The sequence below is a fragment of the Pan troglodytes genome, chromosome 18 (genome assembly GCF_028858775.2).
Source record: "Pan troglodytes isolate AG18354 chromosome 18, NHGRI_mPanTro3-v2.0_pri, whole genome shotgun sequence".
Lineage (NCBI taxonomy): Eukaryota > Metazoa > Chordata > Mammalia > Primates > Hominidae > Pan > Pan troglodytes.
Genome location: NC_072416.2, coordinates 76,568,576 through 76,588,208, shown reverse-complemented (window position 1 = coordinate 76,588,208; position 19,633 = coordinate 76,568,576). Strand labels below are relative to the sequence as shown.

Below are 19,633 nucleotides of genomic sequence, written 5' to 3'. Positions count from 1 at the left end.
GGCTAATTTTTTTGTATTTTTAGTAGAGACAGGGTTTCACCATGTTAGCTAGAATGGTCTCGATCTCCTGACCTCGTGATTCGCCCGGCTTGGCCTCCCAAAGTGCTGGGATTACAGGCATGAGCCACCGTGCCCGGCCAGCCAATTTTTTTATATCTTTTTAGTAGAGATAGAATTTCGCAATGTTGACCAGGCTGGTCTCGAACTCCCAACCTCAGGTGATTCATCCGCCTCGGCCTCCCAAAGTGCTGGGATTTCAGGTATGAGCCACTGTGCCTGGCCCATATGAGGTTTTTATGTTCAATGTTAACAGGGAGAATTAGGCCTTCTATGACAGACACAGTGCCATCATTAGGAGAATGGGTATCTATAAACAATGGGAAGAGAAGCAATCAATTTATCGTAAAATAAGCCAGGCGCAGAAAGACAAATACTCTATGATCTCACTTTTTGTGTGGAATTTAAAGCAGTCAAACTCACAGAAGCAGAGAGTAGAGGGCAGTTCCCAGGAGGGGCTGGTTGTGGGGAAGTGGGAGGGGGTGGTAAATGGGGAGATAGTGGTCAAAGGATCCCAAGTTTCAGTTAGACAGAATGAATACATTCTGGAGATCTATTGTACAGCATGGTGAATACAGTTAACGATAGTAATAATAATAACGTATTATATACTTGAAAATTGCTGAGACTAGACTTTCAATGTTCTTGCCACACACAAAAAAATGATAGCTATGTAAGTTGACGGATGTGTTAATTAGCTTGATTGTGGTAGTCATTTCACAATGCATATGAATATCAAAACATCACATTTCACACCACGAATACGTATAATTTTTTTTTTCCCTTTAGAGATAGGGTCTCACTATGTCACCCAGGATGGAGTGCAGGGGCACCATCATAGCTCACTGCAGCCTCCAACTCCCAGGCTCAAGTCATCCTCCCAGCTTGGCCTCCTCAACTGTTAGGATTATAGGCATAAGCCACCATGCCCAGCCCCCCCCCCCCAAAACACACACACTCGTGCGCATATATGAAATTTTTGTCACTCATACCTCAGTAAAGCTGGGGAAAATAATGTTAATAATGACAGCAATAATGCTTATTGAGTATCTAGTATATTCTGAATGCTGAACATTCATAATCTTTAATTTCTACTGCAAGCCAATAACAATAGTAGTTAACATTTGTTAAGCATCTAGCACATTGTAGAAGACTTAAGTTCATAACGTCTTTAATTCTCAAGACAAGTTCATAACGTCTTTAATTCTCAAGACAAGCCCATGAGGTAGTTCTAACATCTCAGTTTTATGCATGAATCTTAATCAGGTTTTGAACCTTGCCCAAGAGTAAGAATGGGAGAGAGTTAGGGTTGGACCTGAGAGCTGTCTACCTCTAAAGCTCATCCTGTCTCTCCTGTGCCTCACCTCTCTCTCCTTACATTCATTCCCTCCAAACATACTCACACCGCTGGATACGTCCCTTACATGTCATTTGACCATGAGTCTGGGGGACCTTGGGGGCTTGCTGTGTGACTCTGAGCAGGTCTCCTTGCCTTATCTTTTATGTATTTACACATTCTAAACTATAATCCCTTGCCTACCTCAGAGGGATAAATGATAAGAAGTACATTAAGGACTCTCACTGATTCAGCACCTGGTCATCTTTCATGTATTCATTTACAAACATTTACAGAAAATTTACTGTATGGACCAGGGATACAGTAGTGTGAAGGCAAAAACACCACTGTCAAGAGAAGGGGGGACAGACATTAAATAAGAAACTACAGGCTGGGTGCAGTGACTCACATCTGTAATCCCAGCACTTTGGGAGGCTGAGGCAGGTTTGAGACCAGCTTGGCCAACATGTTGAAATCCCGTCTCTACTAAAAATACAAACATCAGCCGTGCGTGGTGGTGCACACCTGTAATCTCAGCTACTCAGGAGGCTGACACAGGAGAATCGCTTGAACCTGGGAGGCGGAGGCTGCAGTGAGCCAAGATTGCACCACTGCATTCCAGCCTAGGTGACAGAGCAAGACTTCATCTCAAAAAAAAGAAAAGAAAAGAAAAAAGAAAAAGAAACTACAGGCCAGACATGGTGGCTCATGCCTGTAATCCCAGCACACTTTGGAAGGCCAAGGCAGGTGGATCACCTGAGGTCAGGAGTTTGAGACCAGCCTGGCCAACATGTTGAAACCCCGCTTCTACTAAAAATATATAAATTAGCTGGGTTTGGTGGCCAGTGCTTGTAATCCCAGCTACTTGGGAGGCTGAGGCAGGAGAATTGCTTGAACTCGGGAGGCGCGGAGGTTGCAGTGAGCCGGGATTGTGCCACTACACTCCAATCCGGGCAACGGAGAGACACTCCGTCTCAAAAAAAAAAAAAAGAAAAAAAAAAAACTACAGAAATTATGTTTTCAAACTGCAGTTGTGTTAAACGTTATGAAGAAGAAATTCCAGGGACTCTTCATTTACCCATTCAGCACATAAGGAGTGCTACTAGGAGTCAGGCAGTATTCTAGGCACTGGCTGTTCTGAAAGAATATATTGAAGAGCTTGATATAATCTGAGAGACCAAAACTGCTTCCTTGACGTGTGCTATTCAGACTGAGTTTTGCAGGATGGGTAGAAATTAAGAGTGGAGGAGGAGTATTCTAGGCTGAAGAACATGTTTCAAAACCCTAAGGAAAAAAAAGAGCATGGAGCCAGAAGTGGCTTGAGGTATGGTGGGTCAAGTGGATGGGGACCGGGGAAGACTAGATGCCTTTCATTTCAATTCTCACTTCCTCTCACAACAACCCTATAAAATTGATAGCATTTCCATTTGATTAATGAGAAAACTATTAAAATATGTACATACCTATTCAACAGTGTCTGTGTCAACACCATTACCCTACCTTTTTCCTCAAAATCAGAGTTCGCCTGCCACTCTAGAGGCTCAAAAAGCCAGTTATGCACTTTTCTAGTCTCCTTTACAACTAGGATACAAACAGATGACTCAGTCCCAAGCAGTGGGATCTGACGGGAAGTCAACTCAGGAGGACAGTTCTGAAGCAGAATGCTCTCTCTCTTGATAAAAGAAAAAGGCATGCAATGAGGAGCCTCATCCCTCCCATCTGTGCCTTCAGACCTTATCAAATAGGATGCAATGGCTGGCACCACAGAAGCCATCTTGTAAGCATGAGGGAAAATTAAAGATTATCAGAAAGGAGCTACTCATATAGTAGCCAAACACAACCCTTGCTGCCTCAGCACTTCTGGATACATGGGAAAGCAAAACCTCTATTATTTCAGCCACCTTTAAGTGGGTGTTAATAACTTGTGGCCTAAAGCAGCTAAACTGATGTAGAAAATTAACCTCAGAAATGTCACATCATTTCAAAATTACGTAACTAAAAGGGAGCAGAGGCTGCATTTTGAATACAACCCTCATGATTCTAAATCCTTTGCCCTTTTCCAACTTACTTACATCCAATGGTCGCTGGACTAAGCAAGCACTGTAAACTTAAAAGCTTTGGACATAATGATGTAAGACTACTAAAACCAATGGTAATGTTAATCCAGGGCAGGAAGAAGAATGTTTCTTCCTGCAAGAAGGTGGCCTCAGTGGTGTAAGAGGACAAGCCAGCTACCAGGTCCTTCTGTTGACAGACAACTGCAGGAAAGCGCCAGTGTGGTCCAACCACAGAGGGGTCCTGAGAGTCCAGTTTTCTAACATATCTGGACTGGCAAGAGAAAGGCAACCAGAGAATTCAAACCTCACTCAGGTGTCTCAAAATGTTTACATTCATGAAGAATACAATGAAATTTCCACTTTGAAAACAACATTTCCCCCTCACAACAGAAAGAAGCCTGTTTTATACACCCTCTGCCTTGTATGTGATACACCAATGTACCAATACACATTCAAACAGGGGGCTTTGCCCTTGATAGTATCTATAGTGTAGTCAGCTGCAGGTATTTAAAGATGGAAAGGGGGAGAAGTATTTTTCTAAAATACTAATTTCAGGAACAAATCAACATCTATTATCTCCTTCATTACGTTTTAAATTGTACAACTATAAATCACCCTGCAGCGGGTTATTCAAGGGCAGAATTACCCGGTTTCGCTTTCACGGAGGCTAGAAGAATGACATCGCGTGCTTTTTCTAGTTATAATTTATAACTTTGCAACAGAACCAGCACTGCCGGCCCATCCATTAGCAGGGTAGCCGCACATCCGTTAAAACTCAGCACGATGACTGGCTTTACACGGGCACAGGAAACGTAACCTGATCGTCGCAGAAGTTCCATAAACGTAAGCCATTTTTTAATGTAAAATGATTTGAAAATGCAGTTCCCTAAAACATCTGCTAAGCTCTCGCTACCCTAACACGTGATATTCTTTCTACTGTTATCTGCCAACACAAATATCTGGTTGCACAAAACACTCCTAAGAGGCACGTGACAGTGCTCAACTTCAAATCTGCATACTGGTCCACAAAGGACCGGCTTGGACCTGGGAACTCTGGCAAGGATGTATTTACCAGAAATGAAAGCTTATGTGGAAAAAAAAAAAAAGGTGGGGTTGGCGGTGGTGGCAGCATTCATTTCAGTGAAGGTGCTGTCAAACATTTTAAAAAGGAAGCATAACTGCATAACTAGATATGGATGCCAGGGGCATTACCGTGCATTGGACAAAGCAAATGCAGCTGCAATTAGCAAGTGAAAGTTTACAAGGCTGGTATATCATTTTCTTGAACACGCTGCGTGAGGTTTCTGTGCTTTTCAATTACAAAATAAAGATAATAATTCTAAGATTGTAGAACTTGGAATTATTGATTCTAACAGAAATCATGAGAAATTAATGAAAATATATGCTGATACATAAAGCATCGTGGTATCTGGGAAAATTGCCAATCTGCATCTCTATTTGGAAGTGTCGTAGGATTCTAAAGTCATCACACATGGTTACAACTGCAAAAAGCCAAGATTAGCCTTGAAAATCCCTTATGTGCACCAGATACAACACCTGGTTTTGTGAATTAAAACCCATAGACTAATATGTATATATAAATATCGATACTAAAATACAATCCATTTTTTCACCAACTCGGAAGTTCTTACCAAACAATACACATTAATGCGTGCATGTGCAAAACATTTTAGAGTAATTTAACTGCATAAAAGAATGCTCTAGAGTCAAGAAAATAAACATGTAATGCACGCATGATGTGACTTCATTATTAGAAAGTGCTCAGCAAATGTTAGTTTCCTTTAACATATTTTAGAAGCAGCTATTTGAAGTATATTGCATCTTTTTTAGAACGACACTTAAAAATAACTCAATTTCCAAGTTTATCTGTGATTTTTATTTTACCATAAATTGGAGGGAGGAAGAAACAAACACATCTCCCCCAGGACGCCCCAGTACACTTGTCCAGTTCTCTGGATCTGAAGAGGAAGAGGGAGGCAGAGACATGGCTTTACCAGTAGGGGCCGCTGTGCTGAGAATTGATTCCTGTGAGTTTCTCATTAGTGATTATTATACTGCAGGCAGCCAAAATGGAAAAATTAATTAATTTCAAAGTGATAATGCATTTACAGCAACAATTAGAAATGTATAACTGTAAAAGAGCAACATTTAAAAGACAGATTACATTTAATAAAGTTGCACAAGAACATCCAATTGTAAAATTACTGATCTGCAACAATATTCCTTAAAGAGGCACTTAAAATAGCCCGACTCCATGAAGAGTGACCTAATTACTGTAACTAAAATCACCGTAGTCACAGCAAGTCACAGCAAATAAAAAAGGGACATTGATATTAGAATACAGCTGTTTAATACTTAAGGGAGCCAGCTACAGGGAAGAAATGAAGGCAGGGCTTCCGAGCGCAAGTCTGGGTTGTATTTCTTGCTCCCCTGACCTCGTGCAACAGAATGTGTACTCCAGCAATACTCGTGTCAGAAGGAAACACCCTCTCTAAGGTAAAAGGCAGACAAGGCAGAGCACACTAGCCATCTGGTGACAGGCACATTGCATCTATGCTAAGCTTCTCAATCACAATTAGAAACCCAGCCTTTACCTACGGAAGAAATGGGATGCAACTGCGTGGTTTATATCCAAAAATATGTCTGCATTCAAATAGCAGAAACGCACCCTTTGTCCAAGAAACTGATGCATTATCCTGACGGAAGCGATGCCGAGCCACATACGCAGGATAGCCCAAGAGGGTGACTTTTCCAGTCAGTCTGGTCTATCTTACTAGGAAAATGACCAACCCGAGGTCTACATTCCCGGTGATTCCTCTCCTAAATACAGAGTCCTAAATGTTTATGAAAGAAAAGTGAATGCCTGCGAATTTGACAAGCAAGCTCAGAGCACCCATTCCACCTCTGCATGAAGTGATGTATTACTTTCAATGGCAAAAACCGCAATAACTTCTGTATCAACCTAATATAGAGAACGCTGATGGCTAAAAAAGTACTACCAAACGCTTAAATATATAAATACACTAGAGAGGATTTTAGTAAGAATCTTAGCTACATATTCCACCGTCTTCATCATCTTCATGCTTATCTAAAGTCCATTTGTGACATATAAAAGCTGCTATTTTCTAATCACTTAAGGTCAGAAACAAGAAAAGTCCACACCCTACGGCTTCCTCACAAATGAGACGTGCAGGTTGGAGATCTCTGAACCAGGGTCCCTTCACCTGGACGCCCTTCCTACCTGGCCAGTAAACTTCTCCCTGAGTCTTTGGGGCCAGGGACAAAGCCCTTCTCTTCCCTTTCCAGACTCCCAATTTGCAGACTCTTGTTCTGTCAGCAGAGATTGCATTTTGGAGAAGCATCATCGGGACCAAGGTACTGCTCACAACGACAAGAGTAACAGCCATCGTGGCAAGAAGTACTGCATACCTCCCATGCTAAAGGCACCACGCTCTCCAATATGGCAGCCACTTGGCACACGTGGTGTTTTTCAGTTCGAATTAACTAACGTGGAATCAAATTGAAAATCCACTTCCTCAGTTCTATTAGCCACATTATTAGAACTCAATAGCCACATGTGGCCCACAGCGCTACCATACTGGAGAGCCAGATTATAATAACTGCAGAAATTCTATATCCATCATTATTGATGTTATATGCATTATTGTCGGTCCTTACACTAACCTGTATCACAATTTTCATCGTAATGAGACAGGCTCAGAAAGCTGGTGACATGTCTAAGTTGTTCTAGTGGTCAAGGGTAAGAGCTGAGCTTAGCCATCAGCACCATTAGCAGGAGAGCTGTGAGGTCCACTGTCCCAGGTTGCCACTTTCTTCTCTTGCCACCACCAGGAAGTCATGTCAAATCCCATCTCAACTACAAGGGAAATGCTCACATCCGGTGCCCTTTCTATGAGTGCCCCTCCCCAGACAACTTCAACAAAACCTGGGATTTTTGCGATGTCACCACTTTTCTCCAAACCCTCTCATGAGCTACACACTCATTTTCCCACAGCTTTCTCACCCAGGGATCTAAAGCTCAGTGCGCAGTTAATCTTTTACTCAAGGCTGCTCCCAGAGGATATTTGTTTCTCCCAAGCCTTGCCTTGCTATAGGCATTGAGGCCTGTTCACAAGTAGTCTCTGAGCTCTCCTGCCAGGGAAATAGGAGAGACTGCAGTAGGGTGTGGCAGAGGCTGCTGCACACTGGTGGGGTAGGCAAAGGAGTTAGGCATGGAGGTTGGGCATCTGCTGTTACTAAGACACACTACAGGTACAGTGCTCAATGAGTTGCAACCTTCGTCCAATTCATTGTGCATCCTCCCCGACATGGTAATCCTTCTGCCTCCATTTCTAACCCCATACTCTGGTTTTCCACTCAGCCCAAGTCCTGAGCACACGTACTCCCAAAACAGCTAACACTCCGATATCATGATACAGTCACCGATCCAACTTAATTTGCTGGTATTTTTTAGAGATACTCCTGTTAGGTCCAACGAGCCAACATTCAAGTCTGACTTTATTAAGCATATTATATTAAATATTAGATAATAATCAACTCTTCTCCAATACATAAAAATGTTTACCCTGACTTTATATTTTAGCAGAACTTGCCTTCCTTCTTTTCCCACATGCCCTGGCACAGAGTCCCTAAGCAATGGGATCAGGCCACAGAATAACAGTTTCCACTATTTTCTATCAATGACTCCTCACCCATTCGAGTCTACAACAAATGGCAAGATGGTTATATCACCCTTCACCAAATTCCATAGTCACAGACTCATCTCTAAAGCTTTCCCATCACGTTCCTCTGATTAGGGACCTTAGGGAAGGAGGAGAAAACGAACTCTCTGATGCCACTGAACCCAGCTCCTTAAAACACATCAATGATCAAATACAAGTGAGATGACTCAAGACCCAAACATTACAAATGATGGTTGACTGGGCTTGTTGACACGGAAGGCACTGGGCCAGCAGAAAATAAGGAAGAATCCACCTCTCCCCTCTCCCCATTCCTAAATGCCTCATTTAAATGGCACTGGCACCCAGTTCAGATCCATATTCCTTCTTTTCATGTAAACTGAAGGACAGAACAAAGTATGAGGCATAACCATGGTCAAAGAAACTTTCATGAAGAGGCTGCGCTTATGCAGCCATCGGGAGCAAAGTGATGGGGAAATTTCAAAACCCTGTGATCCACCTACAGGTAAGTTTCATTCATTTACTTCCTAGAGATCAATCCCACCCTGCGGCATGGAACACCATTCTCCGTAGGTCCTTTCACTTCACTGCCACTGATCCTAAGTATTCGACTCTTGGAATATGTCTGTTTACTCTGCATAAAAACCACTTGGGTGATTAGAATAAAAGATATACTTACTTACCTCCTCCTAAGCACTTCAAAAGACTTTTGATGTGGTTTAAAAAGTCATCCCCAAATACGAAGGTTAAGAGTGGCAGGTGGGAATGAGTGTAAGAGAAGGCAGCAGACAGTTTCCAAGGTCGTGAGATCAGCTGGAGGATAACAGGCCTGCAATAGTTCTTCTTTTGTTGTTGTTTTGCTTTGTTTTATTAATATCCTAGGTCCAACTGTGAAGGCCTGTGATACCGCTAAAAGGCAAATGTGTTTGGGAAAAGGGTGATTTCTGTCAAGTAGCTTTTAAGTTTGGGTAACTGGAATACTGGTGTCCACTAATAGGAAGACATTTTTGAAGTCATTTGGTTTTGAAAAATAATCTACCAAATATATTGTGGAAAATATGCTTTCTTCATTCAAATTACTTCCTACTAAAACCGTTTCATAGAAGAAGGTTCTTAATATGGTCGATAAATGAACACCAAACTATAAAAACATCTTAACACCTTTGTAAACACTTCCAAATGTAACCACAGTACCATGATTCATCCAAAATCGTCTTTGGGAAAGTAAAGAAGAAAACACACTCCTAGCTATCAAAGGATTCTCCAACAGAGGATTATATCCATTAGAAGAAAAAATTTAGAACATCAGATACAGATTTTCTGTGAAACAAAGGAATCACATCTGCTGAAAATTCAGTAGTCACCAATGTTTGTTGTTTACCTACTGACACAAAACAGCAGTTTTCAAGTGCTCCATTCAACAAAATAGATTTTCAAAGTTTCTGAATAAAAAACCCCAAAAAAACCAAAACCAAACAAACAAAAAAATCACCATTTCCATAAGGACTTTCAGCCATACTTAACATGATACTGAAACCCACATCTTCTACCCAGCCCTCCAAGACGCATTTACCCAAACAGACTTAACCTAAAGTTGATGAAAATGTGTTCAAGAGCCCTTTATGATGGGCTGGACAATGTTATTACTGAGACCAGACTCATGCCCGCAAGAGGTAAAAAGGTGGAGACACAAGTGTGCAGGTTTCTCTAGGACCCGAGGTGTTTGCGGCGCCAGAAGCTGTTCTCTTACCATGGACTTGGTGAAAGGCCTCGCCAAGGTAAACAGCAGTGTGTACACCCACCAGCTGCGATGAATGTTGGAGTACATCATATTTCCAGGATGCACTGCGTTCGACGTGACCCCGCGTGGGGAGAGGCGACGGTGCAGCTCGTTGGAGAAGAGGATGTTGCAGAGCTTGGACCTGTTATAAGCCAGCATCGCCCAATAGTCGTTTTTTGTTGGAGAGAGGCGACTGAAGTCCAGTTTTCCCAAGGAGTCGTTAATATCTGTAAATCTTAAAAATAGGAAATATGACGTGAAGCAACCAAGTTCTGACTTCCCACACAGCTTTTTATTTTTATTGGAAATCTAAGGAATGCTGGGTGCAGTGGCTCTCATCTGTAATCCCAGCACTTTGGGAGGCTGAGACGAGTGGATCACCTGAGGTCGGGAGTTCAAGACCAGCCTGGCCAACATGGCAAAACGCCATCTCTACTAAAAATACAAAAATTAGCCAGGTGTGGTGGCATGCCTGTACACGGGAATCTGAAGCAAGAGAATCACTGAAACATGGGAGGCAGAGGTTGCAGTGAGCAAAGATTGTGCCACTGCACTCCAGCCTGGGCGACAGAGCTAGACTCGGTCTCAAAAAAAAAAAAAAAAAGGAATCTGAGGAAACTATGTAGAGATGAGTAAAAACTCAATCTTACATACATCAAAACAAAGTCTCCTTAAAAGATTGACAATGGTGATTTAACAATATAAACACAGGTCATGTCTGGTGGCTCATGCCTCTAATCCCAGCACTTTAGGAAGCTGAGGCAGGAGGATTGCTTGAGTGTAGGAGTTCAAGACCAGCTTAGGCAACATAGGGAGACACCATGTCTACAAAAAATAAACAATTAGTAGAGTATTTTGGCACATGCCTGTGGTCCCAGCTACTTGGGGGGCTGAGGCAGGAGGATCGCTTCAGCCTGGGAGGTCAACGTTGCAGTGAGCTATGACTGTGCCACTGAACTCTAGTGAGACCCCCATATCTAAAAGTAAGAATTTAAAATTTAAAAATTAAAAAAAAAAAAAAGGATTGGCTCCAAAGAGATACTTCAATAAAGACCCACACTCATAAATGTAGCAGTCCTGACATACTGAACTCTCTCCCCACCCTCTAACATATATTTTTCAAAACCTTCAACAGGAAGTTCAAAGATAATTAAATTAAACAGAAAAGCGTCTTGAATAAAGGGCTGCTGCTTTTGGAAACAGAAAGATATCACATTCCTAACCTTTGACAGGGCTTTCCTGGATTATTTTAGCTAATGCTTGAGTCCTGTATATTTTCATTTGAGCATCCAAGAAATTATAGATGAGTTGCCTCCAAGACTCTTTTCTAGATTAAAAATTAATGATTATAAAGGGGTTATAACCTTGGTGAGGTAACATCAATAGTCTTATACGTTTAAAAGAAAAATGTAAACAAAGCCAAGATGAGTTCTGGCAAAGTCTAATGTTTTTAAGTATACCCATGGCATGGATGTACACAAATCAACGTAACTAGTTGATGCTTTATAATTGGGTCTGACGGAGTCGTTAAACACCAGCTGTTTGTTTCTTTCCCTTTGTCTCTTTCTCTTAAATAACAACAATATAGTGACTTCCCTTACAAAATGGATCACAGCAAACAAAAGGAATTTTCTAAACGGTCTCATCTTTGTCAAAGGACCCCTCATATTCTGCTTCTATAAGTTCATTCTGGGCACCGGGTAATGAAGAAGCATAATGGGAATCCTCTAGATAACTGCTATGGAAAACAAAAAGCAAAAGGTAAAATGAAAATTATGGAATCATCCTATTATTCCTTAATATCAGCAGCTCAGGTTGGGCTAAGACCAAGAAAAGCATGGCAAGGGCAGAATGAAATTCATGTTTTAATGGAAATTAAATATCCCTTCCACAGGACTCGGTGACATCCAATTTCTAGTGTTAAATGACATAGCTGCTCTAAAGTCATCAACAAAGCTGATGGCCAGAAACGTCATCAAGGATACAGAAATGAGACCTTGAAACGAATTGTTGGCTGCCTTTTTTCTAGTACCCAAACCACAGGAAGAGTCTGACTTCCAAGCTTAATTGTCTAAGGCAATGGAACTCAGCAGGCAATTTGAAAATATATGACGGCCTTCTTCTGGTTGTCGTGATGACTGCTGGTGATGGTAGCAGGGATGGTAGATGTCTTGCAATGCACATGATGTATTGCTCAATGAAGAATGCCCCAGTGGACACTCATGGAGATGAAAAGCCTGTGGATAATTATCTGAGCCTAGAAACATCCACTGAATTTCCAGGTGGTTAGTGCAACAACTATTTACATGTAGAATGAATAAAGGCGCTTTCAGATTTTGTGTGATTTTTGGAGGGTGACTGATATGGTTTGGCTGTGTCCCCACCCAAATCTCACACTGAATTGTAATAACACCCATGTGTCAAGGGCAGAGCCAGGTGGAGATAAGTGAATCATAGGGGCGCTTTCTTCCATACTGTTCTCGTGGTAGTGAATAAGTCTCACGAAATCTGATGGTTTCATAAATGAGAATTCCCCTGCACATACTCTCTTGCCTGATGTCATGTAAGACATCCCTTTGCTCTTCCTTCATCTTCCGCCATGATTGTGAGGCCTCCCCAGCCATGTGTAACTGTGAGCCCATTAAACCTGTTTCCTTTATAAATTACCCAGTCTCAGGTATGTCTTTCTTAGCAGCATGAGAACAGACTAATATAGTCAGGCTTCACTCAAGGTTGGTGGTGCTGGAGTCTGCAATACCACACACCTGGTAATGGTGGGCTTTTTTTTGAGAGTCCATTCAAGGTGATTCATCCACGGATACATACATCCCCATCTTTCCTGTAGCCTGGCCCAAGCATTTACATGTTGAAACATACGCCATTTTGTTTCAGTTATTTTTTCTTTCATTACAGTAAAGCTATCATATCGAATTGAAAATATATTTGTGCATGTAAGTTATGTTATTTGCTAACTTTATTTCAACATAATAAGGTATTATAGAAGAGGTGTCACACAAAGGTGCTACTGAGTTGAGAATCCAATGATCCAAGGTATGGGACATGACTTGAAAACTCTACCTACATGGCATAGAAAACAGGGACAAGGATTTAGAGAGTATCTGAAAGGTATGGAATAAATATAGCACCACCCCCTCCCTCTCTCTACTCATCTTTTGTCAACTGCTTCCGGAAACCCTTCGTGGCATATTTGTTTAGCCCAACCCAGTTCAGGGACTACTTCTTCCAGGAAGCTCTCCATAATGAACTCTTCCACAGCTGGATATCACGGTGATTTTTTGGGTGGAAGTCAGGGAGAGAATGAAAGAAGCCATCCAAGGCAGATAAAAATACATGTCTCCATGGACATTAAGTATCCACTCTTCAGGACCCAGGCCATGACACCATTCCTAGTGTTCACTGACATTACTGGCCTTCCAAGATTGGTGAAAAGGCTCACTGTGCCATCCTTCTGTTCTATCTGTACATTGCTCCTCTGTCATCACCATACCAGACTGTAAGTCAATTGATCACCTGATTCCAAAACTAGACTGTGAATTCTTGGAAAGTAAACTGTAAGATTCTTGAGTGTTGCTTACTACAGTGCCTGACACATAGTAAGGACTCAATACAGAATTAGATGATTACAGTTTGGTCATGGGTTTGGAATTCCAATCCAAGGACCAAGTCCTTAATAAAAAAAACAAAGGAACACAAATCCCATGATGAGAATTTGACAGTTTCCCTTGTTTCAAGTATTGCTCTAAAGGTAAAATTTACCACTAGGTTCAACTCTTCTATGTTTTCCATTAATGTTTACATGTGGAATTTCCTCATGTTTAGGGCTTTTGGTTTCTGCTTATTCTTTTAGAGACAAGGTCTTGCTTTGTTGCCCATGCTAATCTCAACTCCTGAGCTCAAGGGATCCTCCTGCCTCAGCTTCCTGAGTAGCTGGTATTACAGGTATACACTATCATCATACACAGTGATTTTCTACTGTTAAGAATAAGGTCCCTGCTTCGGTATTTAAGGATAACACAGAAGTATGTCATGACTAGGGAACACTAAGTGAATTAAATGTCTAAAAGGAGAAAGTCATTTCTTCTTGATCCCTAATCTAGAAACAAGTCAAAAGAATCCCATGATGACAAATTAGACAAAACCAGGAAGGAGAGTTTCAAGATGGAGAAGTACCAGCTGCTACGTATCAGGCACTCTCTCTGCAAATAGCCCTTCGCTATAAGGTTGACCCCTGATTTCCTTCCCCACTGTCTCCTGGGCAGATAGTCCACTTTTACAGTCTCATTAGCTAGCACTGACAGTCCTCCAGGAAGTGGCAAGGGTGGGCCAGCTTCTGATCTCTCTGAGCCAGAAACGGCTTCCTGAAAAACGACTATGTTCACCTCTCAGCTCCAGAGGTAGTAAAACAACTCTTCAGATGCTGCTGACTCTATTTTCAAGTTGACAAACTGACAAAGCCAAACAATTATGACTTAATAGAATTTTCCCTTACTAGTACATTAAAATATTGACATTTGCTCTGTGGACAGTAACACTTGCTTTGTAGGGGGACCCCCGCCCCCCACCAATCTTGTATTTCTATATATACTGTGGGGGTTTTGCTTTTTGGATTTTTGTTTTCTGAAACAGGGTCTTGCTCTGTCACCCAGGCTGGAGTGCACTGGTGCAATCTCCACTCACTGCAATCTCCACCTCCCGAGTTCAAGCAATTCTCCTGCCTCAGCCTCCTAAATAGCTGGGATTACAGGCGTGCACTACCACACCTGGCTAATTTTTGTATTTTTAGTAGAGATGGGGTTTCGCCATACTGGCTAGGCTGATCTCAAACTCTTGCGTGCTGGGATTACAGGCGTGACACACTGTGCCTGGCCTATACTGCATTTTTTTTTAACAATTTTTAATTTTTATTTTATAGATGGGGTCTCACTCTGTCATCCAGGCTGGAGTGCAGTCGCATGATCAACGCTTACTGCAACCTCAAACTCCTGGGCTCAAGCCATCCTCCCACCTCAGCCTCTTACTAGATAGGATTTCAGGCATGTGCTACCAAGCCCAATTTTACTGAGGATTTTTAAAATTCCCGCCTAAAATAATTAGGCTAGATTCTGTCTACACAGAAGCTGAGAAACTCCATGTGTGTGTGTGTGTGTGTGTGTGCGTGCGTGTGTGTGTGTGTGATTTTGTGTGTGGGGTGGGGGAGGGCAATTTGGCACTCCATGCAGCTGCAGCCATTGAGGGTTGTTCAACCAGCACTCTGCTCTTTTCATTCTACTTTAATTGTTATCTGAAATTTTTTCATAGCAAAGAAGTCAACTTCTCATTTCACTATGATGTATTTTAGGTATGCAGAAACTCAATTCAGTTGCTCAGATTCCAGATAAGTAACTAAAACACAGTGAAGACACAGGAAGGCTAATAAATATTTTGCCTTGGGGCAGTCTAGTATAATATTTTCTGCAAACATAGGACTTTCTTTTTTCCCCTAACAGGGGGTCTTGACTCCAACGAAGAGATTCTGCCAGGGTTGACGGAGGTAATTAGATATCAGCACTTGCATTTTACAGCATGGTTTAGGGCCCTGAGTTCTTGGGTAGTGAGCAAGTGTCTTCACGTACCGCCTATGCACCAAGTCACCACGCTCACTCATGGGAGCCAAGGGATGCAATGCGAAGGTGATACACAAGCCAGCCTGGAGAAATTGCCATTTTGTTAAAACACCCTTAAATAATGTGCAAAGAGGCCGGGCGTGGTGGCTCACGCCTGTAATCACAGCACTTTGGGTAGCCAAGGCAGGCGGATCACAAGGTCAAGAGATCGAGACCATCCTGGCCAACATGATGAAACCCCGTCTCTACTAAAAATACAAAAATTAGCCAGGTGTGGTGGCAAGCGCCTGTGGTCCCAGCTACTTGGAAGGCTGAGGCAGGAGAATCGCTTAACCCTGGGAGTCTGAGGTTGTGGTGAGCCGAGATCACGCCACTGCACTGCAGCCTGGTGACAGATCAAGACTCCATGTCAAATAATAATAATAATAATAATAATAATAATAATAATAATAATAAATAACGATGTGCAAAGAATAATTGGAAAGCATAAAACCAGTGCCAGCCATCAGACAGGAGCAAGCCTGACAACACATTTCAGGAAGGCCTCCCTATAAACTAACATAGGTCTAATTCAAGAGCCCAAGTCCCTTCCTTTCAAACTAATCTTTTAAATGATGCTGAGATTTGGATCTCTGAAGTAGGCATGAATTACACCGTAGTTAAGGAAAGTACAAAGACGTCACATGAAATACCATTTGAGATACAGATTTACAAGGAGAGTGAGCAGCTGACAATTCGACATAATCTCCCATTAAATACCAGCTCATTTAAACATATCCCGTGGTGCCCTCCACATCTGGTGGATGACTGGGGCTGGCAGATTTATTTCTGGAGCTCTCTCTGCTGCCTGCCCCCACAGCAGCCTCCCTCGCCCCTTAACAGGGCCACTCCACTTTCCTTCACAAACCTGGTGTGATTTGCAAAGATAAGGCTGTCCAGATTTTGTTACCACCTAATTACTAGATGTTTCATGTCTTTTAACACGGGGGAGGATTATTACTGGCATTTACCTTTCATTTCAGCCATCATAAATTTAAACTGGCAAAAGTAAATCTATCTGCAGTGTGTCATTTATACCATAAGCCCCTGTGTTTGGGAGTGATAAAGGGTTCAAGCTAACCCTTGGCTGGTCTCTCTCTTCCAAGTCCCAGGGGTTACATTTTATGGAAGTATGATTAAAAAAATAAACTTCATTCTGGGTCACTAAAACATTTCAGGACTTAAGAAGGAGAAGAAGGAGGAAAAAACAGGCCCCTTGCCCGTTATTTTTTTTTTCTAGCTACTTTGCTAAGAGTGTAAGTTCCCCCCGCCAAACACACACCAAGCAAACGTGAAAGAGAAATCTCCCTAACACGTATTAAATCCAGCCTCACCCAGCAACGCCTTTGTCTTTTCGGAGTACTTCTCTCTAGACAAATAGTTGTTTCTCCAACTCTAGAAACAAATATGCTGAAAATACGAGGAAATTTTCAAATGTCTTTTTCAGTCAATTGAATATTCTCCTAATGGCAATAGGAAAAAAGTGCCATCTGATGTTTTAATTGAAATTTTAACCAAAAGAGGCACGGCCAGATTTCTAATATGCTCTAACTACAGTTCTTCCCTTTCCACAATTACACAGCTAATGTCTGCCTCGAATTCCCTAATTTCTCATTATAAAACAATTGGATTTCATCTCGCAGGCTCTAATTGCATTGTTTCTCCTGCTAGAATAACTGCACATTCTTCTTGGTAAGATGTTGAAGTTGTTGAATTACAAATCAATAAAGGTCATGCCATTCAGATTTCATCAATTATTATTCCATCTCTAAGCAAAATCAATGAGGAGCTTCAAGTATAGTCGTAAAAACAATTTTCGTTGCTCTAGACGGTCCTTCTAAACAGTCCCCACAATCACAGGCAAACAAAAAAGACCTGGAAAAATTAAGTGAGCCAAGCTGAGTCCACCCACATGTCTCAAGCAGGACTAATGAAAATTATTTTCAGAATGAGAGCCTTGGGGGAATATTAGCTGGTATGAGAAAGGGGATAAGCGAACAAATATGCAATTCAAACCCACCGATGGGACTCTGAGGAGACCACAATGACACGGGCAGGAGCTGAGCGGCACAAAACATCCTGGAGGAGCTGGACAAGGTAGAAGTGCCCCAGATGATTCACTTGAAAGGTGGTCTCCAGGCCGTCTTTGGTGAGACTCCAAGGTAGAGCAAAAGTTGCTGCGTTGCACACAAGCACATGAAGAGGCCTGAAAAATAAAATATTCCATGTGATGTGGACATAAACACTACAACCAAGGATAATCCATGCTCCTTCGGGAATCCATGTGATGTGGACAAAAACACTACAACCAAGGATAATCCATGCTCCTTCGGGAATCCACGTGATGTGGACATAAACACTACAACCAAGGATAATCCATGCTCCTTCGGGAATGAGAAATTCTTTCTCCGTCTTCTAGATTCCCACCATGTGGAAATAGGATACCCTAGAATGTCACAAGGCTTTGAGTGGGCAACTGTCCTCCGTTGCTGAGGATGAGAGGCTTATTAGGATACAGAACTTTCAGTGTGAAAACCAGGACAGCGGCAGGCAATCTGGGAAGAGTTGTCACCCTAGCTGGAACTCAGGTTCAACCACCTGATTAATTCTGTCTTTCTTAATTCATCCAAGTCTCACTTTGTCTGTAAATCAAAATAACCCTTAAAGTAGTTATGACTAATAAAGGAAAAATTATGCTGTTAAAAAGGTTGACACAGGGCCAGGCACGGGGGTTCACGCCTGTAATCCCAGCACTTTGGGAGACCAAGGCAGGTGGACCATTTGAGGTCAGGAGTTTGAGACCAGCCTGACCAACATGGTGAAACCCCATCTCTATCAAAACACAAAAAAAATTAGCCAGGTGTGGTGGTATATGTCTGTAATCCCAGTTACTCAGGAGGCTGAGGCCGGAGAATCACTTGAACCCGGGAGGCAGAGGTTGCAGTGAGCTGAGATCATGCCACTGCATCCAGCCTGACCAACAGAGCAAGACTCTATCTCCAAAAAAAAAAAAACAAAACAAAACAAAAAACAAAAAAGAAAAGAAAAGAACAGAAAAAAACAAAGAAAAAGAAAAAACTGACACAGGTCCCAGCACTTGCTAGCTGCTAATAAAACATAGCAAGGGGGTAATCGCTCTGTCTAAAGAGAAGGGCACATGTTGTTTAAGGATACAGAATTTCTTGTAGAGATCAGATTAAATGAACATTTTATAAAGAAGCCTAAAGATAGGTAAGTGGAAGCCTGTCATAATATTCTCCCTTATTTTGTATATATTTAATTTTTTTTTTTTTTTTTTGACAAGATCTTTCTCTGTCATCCAGGCTGGAGTGCAGTGGTGTGGTCATAACTCACTGCAGTCTCAAACTCCCAGGCTCAGATGATCCTTCCACCTTAGCCTCCCGAGTAACTGGGACTACAGGGGCACACCACCATGCATGGCTATTTTATTTCTTATTTTTTATTTTTGTAGAGACGGGCTCCCCCTATGTTGCCCAAGGTGGTCAAGGTGGTCTTGAGTTCCTGGTCTCAAGCAATCCTCCTGCCTAGGCCTCACAAACGTAACAAAATTGTTAACAATATAAGTAAGGCTTTCACGTGAATCAAAAAGCTAAATTCTCAGAAAGTAATTGTATACTTGTGAAAAATCATACTGTACCAATGAGAACTATACAACAAAATTATACAAGGCTATCCACGGGGTTTGTGACAAACTAAAGCAGCAAATTAAAAGTAAACTAAATATACCATTGAGGAATTATTACATTTAGAATATATCCATATGATAGAATACTATGCAGCCATTAAAATCATAAACAAATCTACTGACCTTATAAAACATTTATATTATAAAATAAAATTTAATGTATTTTATTTTCAGACACAGACACACACAGAAACAGAGAAAGAGAAAGAAAGACATAGAAAGCTTATGGAAGATATATAAAACTAAGGGCGGGCGTGGCGGCTCACGCCTGTAATCTCAGCACTTTGGGAGGCTGAGGCGGGCAAATCACGAG

General features: G+C 41.8%; 1 protein-coding gene across 4 annotated transcripts in view; it reads right to left on the bottom strand.

The window, feature by feature from the left end:
* WWOX (WW domain containing oxidoreductase) overlaps window positions 1–19,633 on the bottom strand; it is a 1,110,761-nt gene that overhangs the window by 763,290 nt on the left and 327,838 nt on the right. For 2 of the 4 annotated variants that reach the window (XM_009431284.4, XM_001144696.7), the window contains 2 exons: window positions 17,635–17,820; window positions 9,922–10,186 (listed from right to left, as the gene is read on the bottom strand). In XM_009431284.4, coding sequence (XP_009429559.4) covers window positions 9,922–10,186; window positions 17,635–17,820 — 451 coding nt within the window. Of the gene's footprint in view, window positions 1–5,324; window positions 9,081–9,921; window positions 10,187–17,634; window positions 17,821–19,633 lie in introns of those variants that run through there. The other 2 variants (XR_010152460.1, XM_009431287.5) reach the window with 2 other exon arrangements.